The sequence below is a fragment of the Oncorhynchus nerka genome, linkage group LG25 (assembly GCF_034236695.1).
Source record: "Oncorhynchus nerka isolate Pitt River linkage group LG25, Oner_Uvic_2.0, whole genome shotgun sequence".
NCBI classification, from domain to species: Eukaryota; Metazoa; Chordata; class Actinopteri; order Salmoniformes; family Salmonidae; genus Oncorhynchus; species Oncorhynchus nerka.
Window position 1 is genome coordinate 19,343,980 of NC_088420.1, and position 12,385 is coordinate 19,356,364.

Sequence of the window (12,385 nt, forward strand, 5' to 3'; positions counted from 1 at the left end):
TTGACGTCACCAAAATGCGACAGACGTAAAATAACACGAGGATGATCTTCTGGGATTTCAGAGGATAATTTTTAACACTTTGGCTCACAAAACCAAGTATAATATATACTTTTCAATCTGGAATTTTGGAGAACTGCAAAATGTTGGATTTTTCCTCTCTCGGTCTGTCAGATTGGCTGATTCAACAATGTAAACAAATGGGGATCAGTAAACCAACTCAAGTCCAGGAAAACTGTATGCCACCGATTCTGGAAGGTAACACTTAACGTTTGCTAACAAACGATGTATTATTTCTTGTAATACATATATTTTTTAATATAAGGTTTAACATGTATTTACCCAGGTAGCAGTTTAAAGAGAATACATAACTTCTAGCTACAATAACGACCTGATCAAGAGAGTAAACTAACTAGCTATCAATACTTTTTTGAGATATGATTTTGCCCCTCTGTTGTCTAGGTCGGGATTGTATGGGTTGTGCCAAGACTGGCAGTGGGAAGACAGCTGCCTTTGTGCTACCAGTGCTACAGAAATTATCTGAGGACCCATATGGAATCTTCTGTTTAGTTCTCACACCTACCAGGTTGGTGAATCTTCTGATAATTGTGAACTATCTTCTGGAAAAGGCAATTATATAATGTTCAATGTTGTGTAATGTTTAAACTTGTGTCTTTTGCAGGGAATTGGCTTACCAGATTGCTGAACAGTTTAGAGTCCTGGGAAAACCAATGGGCTTGCGAGACTGCATCATTGTTGGTGGAATGGGTAATGTTGATTACCAAAAACACTGCCTCTCATTGCATTCTTATTCAGTCGTCCAGTATGTTCTAATGTTCTAGTGATTTTCCCAACAGATATGATCACACAGGCCTTGGAGCTCTCTAAGAAGCCACACGTCGTTGTAGCCACTCCAGGAAGACTGGCAGACCACATTCGGAGCTCCGACACATTCAGCATCAAGAAGATCCAGTTTCTGGTGAGTTTGTTGGAGAAGAAATTAAATGATGTGTCCACAAAGGCAATTATGTTGGAGGTTGTCTAAGTGAGGATGTCTCACTGTCAACCAAAACAGTGAGACTGTTATGAACTACCTTTATATTATTAACTACCTTGTGTGTTGAGAATGTTTTTTCCCCCCATTACAGGCAGACCACACCGCTTGCGTTGCAAAATACATTTAGAAATCCATGTTATTCAAAAAAAAAAAAAGAACCTTTATTTAACCAGGCAAGTCAGTTAAGAACAAATTCTTATTTTCAATGAGGGACTAGGAACAGTGGGTTAACTGCCTGTTCAGGGGCAGAACGACAGATTTGTACCTTGTCAGCTCAGGGATTTGAACTTGCAACCTTCCGGTTACTAGTCCAACGCTCTAACCACTAGGCTACCCTGCCACCCACACTGTTCGCGCGTGCCAACGAGAGTCTGCGTTGCCAAGGGCTAAAATAGTTATATTTCTGACGCAGATCACGCTGCAAGTCCTGCCTCTCCCATCTCCTCATTGGTTTATAGAAGCGGGTACCCACGTGCCATCTCCTCATTGGTTATACCCACGTGGGTGACTGAAAGACGAAGGATGTCAGTGTCGGTAATGCACCTAATATATGAGCGTTTCCAATCGAAATATAAAGTCAAGAGAAGAAAAAGCCTGGAAGGAAGAGAGATGACTAGAAACGATTCGGTTGACCGTTTTATGTGTGGATTAACTGGAGGAGTAGAGGACCTTGTGCATTTTAGGTTAAATAACAACTCAATGATTATATCCCAGGACACGTTTGTTAGCAACAGCAAGTGCAAGCTAACTATCTAAATTTCCATAAATGTTTAAGGCTTTTCGACCTGTCCCAAATTAATATAATTGATTCAGGCGGTTTTGGTTCCGTGTTAGTGTTTAATTTTTTTAATATATAGCCTATTCTTGATTAATCATTGTACTTATCAGGATGCACGGTCATCTGCATGCCTTCTATTAGGAAGTAAAAATCAATTTAGTTAAATATCTTCTGCAAAATGTGACAAGTCATAGAGCCTAACGGTGACATTTTATTTTGTGACATAATGCTAATTGTAATCCACGGGCCAAATGGTAATTGTCTCTGGTAGATCCTTGATGAGGCCGACCGCCTGCTTGAGCAAGGCTGCACAGACTTCACCAAAGACTTGGAGGTGATCCTGGCCGCGGTGCCTGTCAAACGCCAGACGCTGCTTTTCAGTGCCACCCTCACAGACACACTACAGGAGCTCAAGGGCATCGCCATGAACAAGCCCTTCTTCTGGGAAAGCAAGTCTGAGTAAGCTCTTAGCATGACTGACAACATGATCACTACATTGGAACATTACATGATTAGTTGCTTAAATATGCATGTAGAGGTAAACCTCATTCTTCAAAACAGGACATGTCTGTCTTGTGTTCTATTCCATAATTGTATATCATTTGTGTGCCCATGTGTATTTGAACCATTTTGGCATGTAAATTGTACACTGAACTGAGTGGGAAAAGATTCTCAATTTAATTGACTGGTTAAATGAAGGTTATTTTCTCTCTTGATTATCAACAAATGGAGTAGCTCTTTGCTCTTCTTTTTTTTAAACAAAATGTGCTATATTGGTTCAACATAATTCAATTTTAAGTATATTTTTCTCATAGGGTCCGCACGGTAGAGGAGTTGGATCAAAGGTACATCCTGACACCAGAGAAAGTGAAAGATGCCTACCTAGTGCACCTGATCCAGAAGTTTCAAGATGAGCACGACGACTGGTCGATCATGATCTTCACCAACACCTGCAAGTAAGAATCCCAATTGATCTGGGAGGTCGCTCTGGATAAGAGCGTCTGCTAAATTACCCAAACAATTGATTATCAGACACTCAACAAGGTCTGATTTCATTATTACTGAAACAGGATCCAAGTGGTAAACATAAAGATCCAGTCAATTTAAACAATTGAAGGCCTCTTACACTTCAGTGTTGTGATGCAAGATGCATAGAATTTAAAAAGTTATTGTTGGATGTGATTCATCCTAATGAGACAGATTTTTTACATGGACGATACATTGGAGATAATATAAGAGTACTGGAAACAATAGAACACTATGAAAAATCTGGGAAACCAGGCCTGGTATTTCTAGCTGTTTTTGAAAAGGCTTTTGATAATGTATGACCTGTGTTTATATATAAATGCCTGGAATATTAAAACTTTGGAGAATCTCTCCTAAAATGGGTTGAAGTTATGTATAGTAACCCTACGTGTAAAATAGCCAATAATGGCTATGTCTCAAAGTTTTAAACTCTCTTGTGGAGTAAAACAAGGTTATCCACTATTGACATATCTGTTTATTGCCATAGAAATGTTAGCTGTTAAAATTAGATCCAACAATAATATCAAGGGGTTAGAAATCCAGGGCTTAAAAACAAAGTTGTCATTGTACGCTGATTATTCACGTTTTCTTTTAAATACACCATTTGGATCCCTTTAAATCCGAACTGGTTCTCTAGCAGATTAGTAAGAATGTCTCACCCCATGTTCAAGAATGGCCTTTTTCCCTTTATTCAGATTACAACCTCTCAATTTTGGTTATTTGAAAACGAAACCATCTCCAAAATATTGCTATTTAAAAAGTCATAGAAATGTGGTTGCTATTTCAGTTTAATCCACCAGAAAAAATAATGCAACATATTGTGGTTAAACTCAAATATACTAATTTAATAAAAATTTTAAAAAACATTAAAAATAAAAGAAATTAAAAAAAAAAAAAAGGTATAATTTACAAAGATAGATATCATAAACAGGACTGGTGGAGTTATGTCAGACATGCAGCTAACAAAAATATATGGTAATGTCTACTCTACCCAAAACTACAACCAACTTATTGCAGCATTACTGAAAAAAATGGAAGAGGTAAGTGAAAGGGGGGAAAAGTAAGGAACTTGTCTGCTGGCCCTGCATTAAAGACCAAAATTGGTTAAAGAAAATTGTGTTAAATAAAAAAGTATACCAGTTTCATTTATTGACCAAAAAAATGTACAGCTGTGCCATATAGATTGAAAATCTCTTCCCAACTATTTTGCAAAGTACCCGATTCCATGGCACATGGTTTATGAACTGATACACAAAACAAAGCCGGATTTAAAACACAGAATTTTTCAATTGAAATTTCATACAAAATTCTTGCAACCAATAGAATGTTATATATGGGAGATATAATCATCCCAGTTCTGCAGAATTTGCTGCGAAGAGACTGAATCATTAGATCATTTGTTTTGGTACTGTATACAGTGAGGGAAAAAAGTATTTGATCCCCTGCTGATTTTGTACGTTTGCCCACTGACAAAGAAATGATCAGTCTATAATTTTAATGGTAGTTTTATTTGAACAGTGAGAGACAGAATAACAACAACAAAAATCCAGAAAAACGCATGTCAAAAATGTTATCATTGGTTGGGGCCCCAACCACGGCCCAGTTTAAGCTTCCTTGCAAAAGCAGTCAGGTTTGGATTTAATATCTGCTGGTACTTGGAGTCCATGATACCATGTATCCTAAGAAGTTGTCCAGGGCCTTTGGAAGAAAAACAGCCCCACAACATCAGAGATCCACCACCATACTTCACAGTGGGACTGAGGTACTTTTCTGCATGGCTATCTTTCTGTCGACACCAAACCCACCTCTGGTGTGTTTCCAAAAAGCTCTATTTTGGTCTCATCTGACCATAGAACCCAGTTCCACATTTGGCAAACTGTAAGTACTTGAGTTTGTTGTTTAATGACAAAGGCTTTTTTAATGGCAACCCTCCCAAACAACTTGTGGTTATGTAGGTGGCGTCTGATCGTGGTTTTAGAGACTTTCTGACCCCAAGACCCAACTAACGTCTGCAATTCTCCAGCTGTGATGCTTGAAGATTTTTTGGCCACTCTAACCATCCTCCTCACTGTGCCTTGTGTCAATATAGACACACGTCCTCTTCCAGGCCGAATGTTAACATCTCCAGTTGCTTTAAACTTCATTATTATTGCCCTGGTGGTGGAAATGGGCATTTAACTGTTGAGCTATTTTCTTATAGCCATTTGCTGATTTGTATAGCTTGACAACCTTTTGTCACACATCATTGCTGTATTTTTGGGTCTTTCCCATAGTGATGGATGACTATGGGAACTAGGCATGTGTCACCTCATATTTATACCCCAGTGAAACAGGAAGTCATGGCTTACCACTTAAGTGTTCCTAATCACTCAGGTGAAATTCAAAATATTAAATATGAATGGGAAGATACTTCAGTTAGATTTCTCATAAGAATTCATAGGGGTGCCAATAATTGTGGCACACGTTTCAGAGATAAATATTTATTTCACAATTTTCCCCCAATAATTGTACTAAAATTAAAGGTTTGATTTTTGTGAATAATTTGAATGAAACACCAAAAGGATGAACAGCAAAGAAAACATTTTCACAGCCAATCTTGCACATATTTATCAAGGATGCCAATATTAGGAGTGAAATGTATGGAACCATGTAGTAACCAAAAAATGGTTAAACAAATTAAAATGAGATTCATCAAAGTAGCCACCCTTTGCCTTGATGACAGCTTTGCAGAGTCTTGGCATTCTCTAAACCAGCTTCATGAGGTAGTCACCTAGAATGCATTTAAATTAACAGGTGTGCCTTGTTAATTTGTGGAATTTCTTCCTTCTTAATGCATTTGGGCAAAAAGTGCAGTTGCAAAAACCATCAAGCACTATGTTGAAACTGGCTCTCATGAGGACCACCACAGGAAAGGAAGACCAGAGTTACCTCTGCTGCAGAAAGTTTTATTAGTTACCAGCACAAATAAATGCTTCAGAGTTCAAGTAACACACACACCTCAACATCAATTGTTCAGAGGAGACTGCATGAATCAGGCCTAAATGGTCAAATTGCTGCAAAGAAACCACTACTAAAAGGACACCGTTTTTTGGCTCAAGACTTGCTTGGGCCAAGAAACATGAGCAATGGACATTCGACCGGTGGAAATCTGTCCTTTTGGTCCAAATGTGAGATTTTTGGTTCCAACTGCCGTGTCTTTGTGAGACGCAGAGTAAGTGAACGGATGATCTCCGCATGTTTGGTTCCCACCGTGAAGCATGGAGGAGGTGGTATGATGGTGTGGGGGTGCTTTGCTGGTGACACTGTCTGTGAATTATTTATAATTCAAGGCACACTTAACCAGCATGGCTACCACAGCATTCTGCAGCAATACGCCATCCCATCTGGTTTGTTCTTAGTCCCACTATCATTTGTTATTGAACAGGACAATGACCCAAAACACACCTCCAGGCTGTGTAAGGGCTATTTGACCAAGGAGAGTAATGGAGTGGTGCATCAGATGACCTGGAGATGGTTTTTGAGATAGTTTAGGATGAGTTGGATCGCAGAGTGAGGGAAAAGCAGCCAACAAGTGCTCAGCATATGTGGGAACTCCTTTAAGACTATTGGAAAATCATTCCTTATGAGGCTGGTTGAGAGAATGCCAAGATTGTTCAAAGCTGTCATCAAGGCAAAGGGTGGCTACTTTGAAGAATCTCATATTTTGATTTAACACTTTTTGGGGTTATTACATGATTACCTAGTTTAATAGTGAAGACACTCTACAATGTTGAAAATAGTACAAATAAAGAAAATTCCTTGAATGAGTAGGAGTCAACTTTTGACTGGTACTGTATATATATTTACAAAAATATGGGGGATTGGAAATGATGCTGACAATTACATAGATTCCATCAATCTGCAATATTAAAGCTGATCTAACCCCTAAAAATGTAAATGACTGAAGACCCTGGAAAAATATGAAGATAAGAAAATAACCAGTAGAACATGCTGCTGTATCGGCCTTTTGACATACTTTGTCCATATAGAATTACTGTTAGATATTGAATCATTAATGCATTGCATTCTTCCTACAGAAATTGCCAAATCCTCACAATGATGATGCAGAAATTTAACTTTCCAACCATCTCCTTGCATTCAATGATGAAGCAGGTAAACAACCCCAGCTCCTGGGGTGTAGCTCTATATACATTGATGGGTTACATGACAAGTTGAAACACATTTAACATGTGCTTCATAATAATAACTCATGTTAATTTGGACATTGGCTTTGTCTTAGAAACAACGTTTCGCCAACCTCGCAAAGTTCAAGTCCAGTGTCTTTAAAATCCTGATTGCAACTGATGTGGCTTCCAGGTAAGAAAGCTTTATTCAACATTAGTGTGTGTATAATCTTCACAAAACATTATCAATATATGGACAGGTTACAAACCATTGTGAATCTCATCTATTTTCATGTCCACATTGTCAGAGGTCTGGATATTCCAACAGTCCAGGTTGTCATCAACCACAACACGCCAGGTCTGCCCAAGATCTACATTCACAGAGTCGGCCGAACTGCCAGAGCAGGTAACAATCCTCCTTCAGTATCTCTGCCTGTTACAACATAGGCTGCTACTGTACAGACTTAGACGTATAAACAACTTTTCTCTGATTTGTCTAAAGGAAGGCATGGTGTCTCGATCACACTGGTGACACAGTATGACATCCACTTGGTTCATTCCATCGAGGGACAGATCCGTAAGTGTCAAACGTGCATTGAAAAGTAGTCAGCAGTTGTTTTACTATTACTCACTACCCTTTCCAATTCAGACATGCCTATTAGCCATTTGTGAGTATCACTACATAGAATATGATCACAGGGCAGAAAGGTCAAATTAATTTGTTTTGCTTTCCCCTTTGTCCAGAGGCCAAACTGAAGGAATATCCAGTGGAGGAGAAAGAGGTTCTGAAGATCCTCACTCAAGTCAACGTGGCCAGACGGGAGTGTGAAATTGTACAAATACCCATTCTATTTATACACAGATATTTATGTTGTGAACATGTGGCTGTTGGATAACAAGGGCTCATATTACTGCTGTGACTTGTCTCACCATTCCTTTTGTTTGCAGAAACTTGAGTCAACGGATTTTGATGAGAAAAAGGAGATCAACAAGAGAAAACAGATGATTTTGGAGGGGAAAGTATGTTCACCATGAGCCACACCTCCATGGTCCGATTTAAAGGTTTTGCTGTGATGAGGGTTTTAGTCGATTTGTTCTGATATTCCAACTACTTGCCTGTCACAGGATCCAGACGTGGAGGCAAAGAGAAAGGCTGAACTGGAGAAGATAAGGAGTGAGAAGAAGTTGTTCAAGGAGAGGATACAGGAAACAATTCAGAAGAAACAACATGGGATGCAGAAGAAACTGATGAAGCAAAAACACATTCAAAAGGAAAAGGCAGTGAAGTCCACATAAAGCAACACTGTACATTTATGAATTGTGTATTTAACAAGGCCAGTTGCCCATTATTGTGCAACATGTTTTATCTGTACGTTTCCAAATAAATGGCAGTCCATCAACATTTTGCTTTCCAAACCTTTGACAGAAGCAAACTTTATTAACGTTTTACAAGAAAGGACTCATAAGGCGAAATGTCTTGAATTAATTTTCACTGCAACTCCATGAATTGCACAGATTTTCAAATGCTGGGAAGGAAGGCAGAGATTACTGTACTAAAATATCCTAAAACAAGTCAGGAATCAATAGATAATGTCGATCAAACGACTAAGCATGTTTCAACCACGACTAGCTATTTGACAGCATGATTGTCATACAATGTCTTTTGGATTGACAAATTCAAAGTCAAGTGATGACTGAAACAAAAATTAATGGACATCGGAAGACAAAACAGGTTGTGAGCTAAAATTAATACTCAATTTGGTGCTAAGCACCCAAACATTTCTAAAAACTGATAGACGAGGATTTCTAAATACAAAAGTCCCATGGATAGTTTAGTTAAAGGACAAATCCACAAAAACTATTAGTCCACTGTTGATACAGTCCCAAAATGTTTTGCATGTCATCATAATGACGTGGCAGGTGACACTGATTAAGACCAATATCTTAACTTTTGGGGCTATCACCAGTTGGACTAATGAAAAAATAGTGTGGCTTTTCCCTTTAGGGATTGATTTAAAACTTTAAAATAAAACCATTATTTCACCACCCTTTGTCATCAGATAACTACTTAAGTCAAATGTTGTCTACAACCCCCCCCCCCCACAACACACACAAAAAATAAATGGTGCACAAGCAAATCAGCCAAAGAAGGAAATGCTAGGGGCCGGATAGATTACATTAGAATTCACATAGGGGAAAAAGAATGGAGGGTTTGGAGCCATAAGACTCTGGAGTAAACAGCTACAATGGGCAAACTACAGGGAAGCCAAAATTGTAAAACGCACATAAAATCGAAGTTACAAAAGGAATGCCCTTCTCCTGGTTTGGTGGGACCTCATTTTACATTTTTGTCATTTAGCAGACAATCTTATCCAGGGCGACTTACAAGAGCAATTAGGGTTAAGAGCCTTGCTTCGGGGCACAGACAGATTTTTCCCCTAGTCAGCTCAGGGATTAGAACCAGCAACCTTTTGGATACTGGTCCAATGTTCTTAACCGCCAGGCAACCTCCTAAGAGAAGGTGGCTTGTATCAGTTATTCCTTTGAGAAACTAGTATTGCGTGGTTTCAAGGTCACAACATACTGGCCATGTTCACTGATTCTTTCTAATAAGTTGGTATATGCTGGCTAAGGTCGCTTTCACTTAAAAAGTGCCAACCATGCTTTGACCTACATTCATGTTTTGTGCTGTTTTGTACCTGCAAATAATCAAAGGAAGTTATGGCCACTGATTCGGATGTACACATTCTTTCATGTGAGAATCACTTTGTCACCTCTGAAAATCAGTACCAGTCGTCATTTTACGGATGGTGTGAAATGGTTTCAAATGCTTTGGATTTGACAACTTAATTCTAGTAATGTAGCTAACATTCTTTATGGGCGACTGCATTTCATTCAAATTTGAACCCCAATTCACTATTCCATATTAAATAAAATAACTAGAATCAAAGGATTTGTATCCATTCAAGGAGTTCACAAGCCTTCCCTTTCTACCTTGGCTATACCTTACCTGTTCTTTGTTTCACACCTAGCCACCTACCGCTTGCAACTTCAATAGTGACACAAAATTGTGTGTTGACTATAGAGGAAATCAGTTTTCCTTAATATCCGTCTTCACTTTGCATGGGAATTTGTTTCATGCAGACGGATCTTACATCAACAAGGAATTCCCCGAGTAAAGCGTTACTTCAAAGCCGCTGCCGATCTAAGCATACAAAGCATTTAAAAAAATTGAAAATGATCCGCCCAGTAGCATAGTGGGCGATATCTCACGTCACCCAAACTTTCAAAAGATCAAAAAGGCCTTTGCTGCAACTTCAAATAACATTGAGTTAATATACTTCAATGCTGGTCATTATGATATAGGATTACTCTCGGATCCAGAGCTCACATCTTGAGAAACTTTCCTCTGAAATCCCCATGCCACTCAACTCCCCTGGATTTCTAGTTAACCACCTATTTCTGAAAAGACCTGTTGAAAAAGCCAATGGTTCCCAAGGCAATCAAAGGCATTTCAATTAAGAGTTCTTTAATATCAGACTTTAGCGCAGAAACCTTTTCAACTCAAAATTGAACGACGACGTGAAGTGTTCCTCTTGCTGTCATTTGATGAGATTTCAGGTCTACGAGTCGGGATCGACACCGCCACTCTTCCTCCACATCAATCTAATCAAATGAGTCTGGGTATCAAACGGGTGTGACAACCGATCAACTTTGAGGTGAGGATTTCCTATGTTGCCTGCTTGAAGCGTTCCGTACCCCCCCACTTTCTTGTTATCTGCTTTTGAGAGTTAGCGGAATGCGCTCCCCCAGCCAAGTTGCTTGAGAACTTGTCTTCCCCTGTTCACTGCTCAAAGAGAGAGGTCCTCTGGACAACTGATCATGCCCTCAGACAGAGGCGTGAGGTTTGAAGGGAAGGGGTTGAGAGGGGGGTGGGTGGGCATCTTTCATTGGGAGTTGTGCCTCATTTTGTTTCTTCGTTCTCGTTTCGTCTTCCTCACGACAGCTCGACCGCCTGCCGTCGCCTTCCTCTCGTTCTCGTCCCCATGTGCCGGCAGTGGTCCCTCACTCCCACTCGTTCGCTCTTCCTGGCCGTCCGCTCTTCCTTTCTATCGCTTTCTTTCTCTCTCGTGATTGGTTGGTTTCTCTCTCCCGTTGATTTCACACGGTGGTGCTTCAGTTGTAGCAGAGGAAAACAGGTATCCATTTTTTATTTATTATTACCCAGATTAAAATGCTGATGAACTAAGCTCAGCTCAAGCCTAGCTCCTCTTCCAACAACCTGAGAAAAGGAAATGAGAAGGATATTCAAAATGCCTTCCACCAACAATTTTCTGAAGCTCATTGTAGACTGTGCAGTAGAGGACAAATCAATAACAGTTCTTGATTCAACTCTAGTACTGTGAGGAATGGGAATAGTTATCTTACACTTTAGTACTGTGACAGTCCAGTCACCCCACCATGTTGGTATGCACGTTCACCCTGGTAAGTCGAGTCCTGCGACAGAGCCACGTCGATCTGGGACTTGAACTCATCGCCTAGATAACTGTCCTGTTACAAGAGAAGGAGAAACACCCAATAACATTCAAGATAAAACAAAACAATAATTCTTCCAACATTTCCCTGAGAGGATTAGATTATATCAGCAAAATAAACCTTCACCCAGCCAATCACCGGTGGCGCCATTATCATATTGGATACTTTATTGTTACCATACTGGCTTCTTGCTTAGTGTAAACAATATGACAAACATTACATATAGCCACTGGGCAAGGTGAAGCTATTAAAATTGTTATTCATACCCATCTAATCCTCTCAGATCTCCACAATTGCAGTGTGGGGACAATTTGGGATTGGGCATAAGAGTACGAGGCCAGAGTCTAATTTGGTATAGCTGAGGTAGTAGAGAGTGGAGTTTAAGCCAGTATTGTTACCTGGGACAGTTCAGGCTGGGAGAGGCCAGGTTGGCTCATCTGTGAGGGCTGGCTCATGGTGATGTAGCCCTGGGTGAGTGGCCCCTGGGAGAAGGGCTGGGAAGACACGTCCTGGCTGGCCTGGCTGTTTGGCCCATTGCTTTGCCCACTGCCACTGTGGTTCCCCATTCCGCGGGTCCTCTGGCGCCCGCCACGTCCCGCTTTGCCCTTCAGCACCCCACCACGGCCTGCGTGGCAGAGAGAGAGACGAACGTCAGCTCACTTATCAAACAGTAAACATGCAGAGGAGAAATAGTAGGGGTACGAGGACATCTCCAAAGCCTTGTAACATACCATCACCACAACAGTGACACATGCAACTTCGAGGTCCAAGTAGAACACAGAGACTGGATATTATTTGGATACAGTCCAACTTCACAGGGCCAAATAA

General features: G+C 40.1%; 2 protein-coding genes across 5 annotated transcripts in view; one reads left to right on the forward strand and one right to left on the reverse strand.

Moving 5' to 3' along the window:
* ddx49 (DEAD (Asp-Glu-Ala-Asp) box polypeptide 49) lies at positions 1-8,423 on the forward strand. The gene is made up of 13 exons (XM_029633764.2): positions 1-255; positions 460-583; positions 680-765; positions 855-976; positions 2,104-2,291; positions 2,648-2,788; positions 6,935-7,010; positions 7,138-7,214; positions 7,330-7,427; positions 7,524-7,598; positions 7,766-7,854; positions 7,970-8,041; positions 8,147-8,423. The coding sequence occupies exons 1-13, from the start codon at positions 141-143 to the stop codon at positions 8,315-8,317; spliced, it is 1,434 nt and encodes a 477-aa protein (XP_029489624.1). The 5' UTR covers positions 1-140; the 3' UTR covers positions 8,318-8,423.
* The window catches only part of LOC115109140 (regulator of nonsense transcripts 1), a 19,651-nt gene continuing 15,689 nt past the window's right edge, over positions 8,424-12,385 (reverse strand). For all 4 annotated transcript variants that reach the window (XM_029633761.2, XM_029633760.2, XM_029633763.2 and 1 more), the window contains exons 22-24: positions 11,956-12,182; positions 11,450-11,572; positions 8,424-11,303 (exon numbers count right to left, since the gene is read on the reverse strand). In XM_029633761.2, the coding sequence (XP_029489621.2) occupies positions 11,453-11,572; positions 11,956-12,182 (347 nt within the window). In that variant the 3' untranslated portion in view covers positions 8,424-11,303; positions 11,450-11,452. The remainder of the gene's footprint in view (positions 11,304-11,449; positions 11,573-11,955; positions 12,183-12,385) is intronic.

What these genes read in the sequence shown, in the direction of transcription:
- ddx49 (XM_029633764.2), top strand. Translation starts at nt 141, where the DNA reads ATGTTGGATTTTTCCTCTCTCGGTCTGTCAGATTGGCTGATTCAACAA. An exon ending in TATGCCACCGATTCTGGAAG is followed by an intron (nt 256 to 459) that starts GTAACACTTAAC and finishes TCTGTTGTCTAG; the next exon opens with GTCGGGATTGTATGGGTTGT. An exon ending in ATCTTCACCAACACCTGCAA is followed by an intron (nt 2,789 to 6,934) that starts GTAAGAATCCCA and finishes TTCTTCCTACAG; the next exon opens with AAATTGCCAAATCCTCACAA.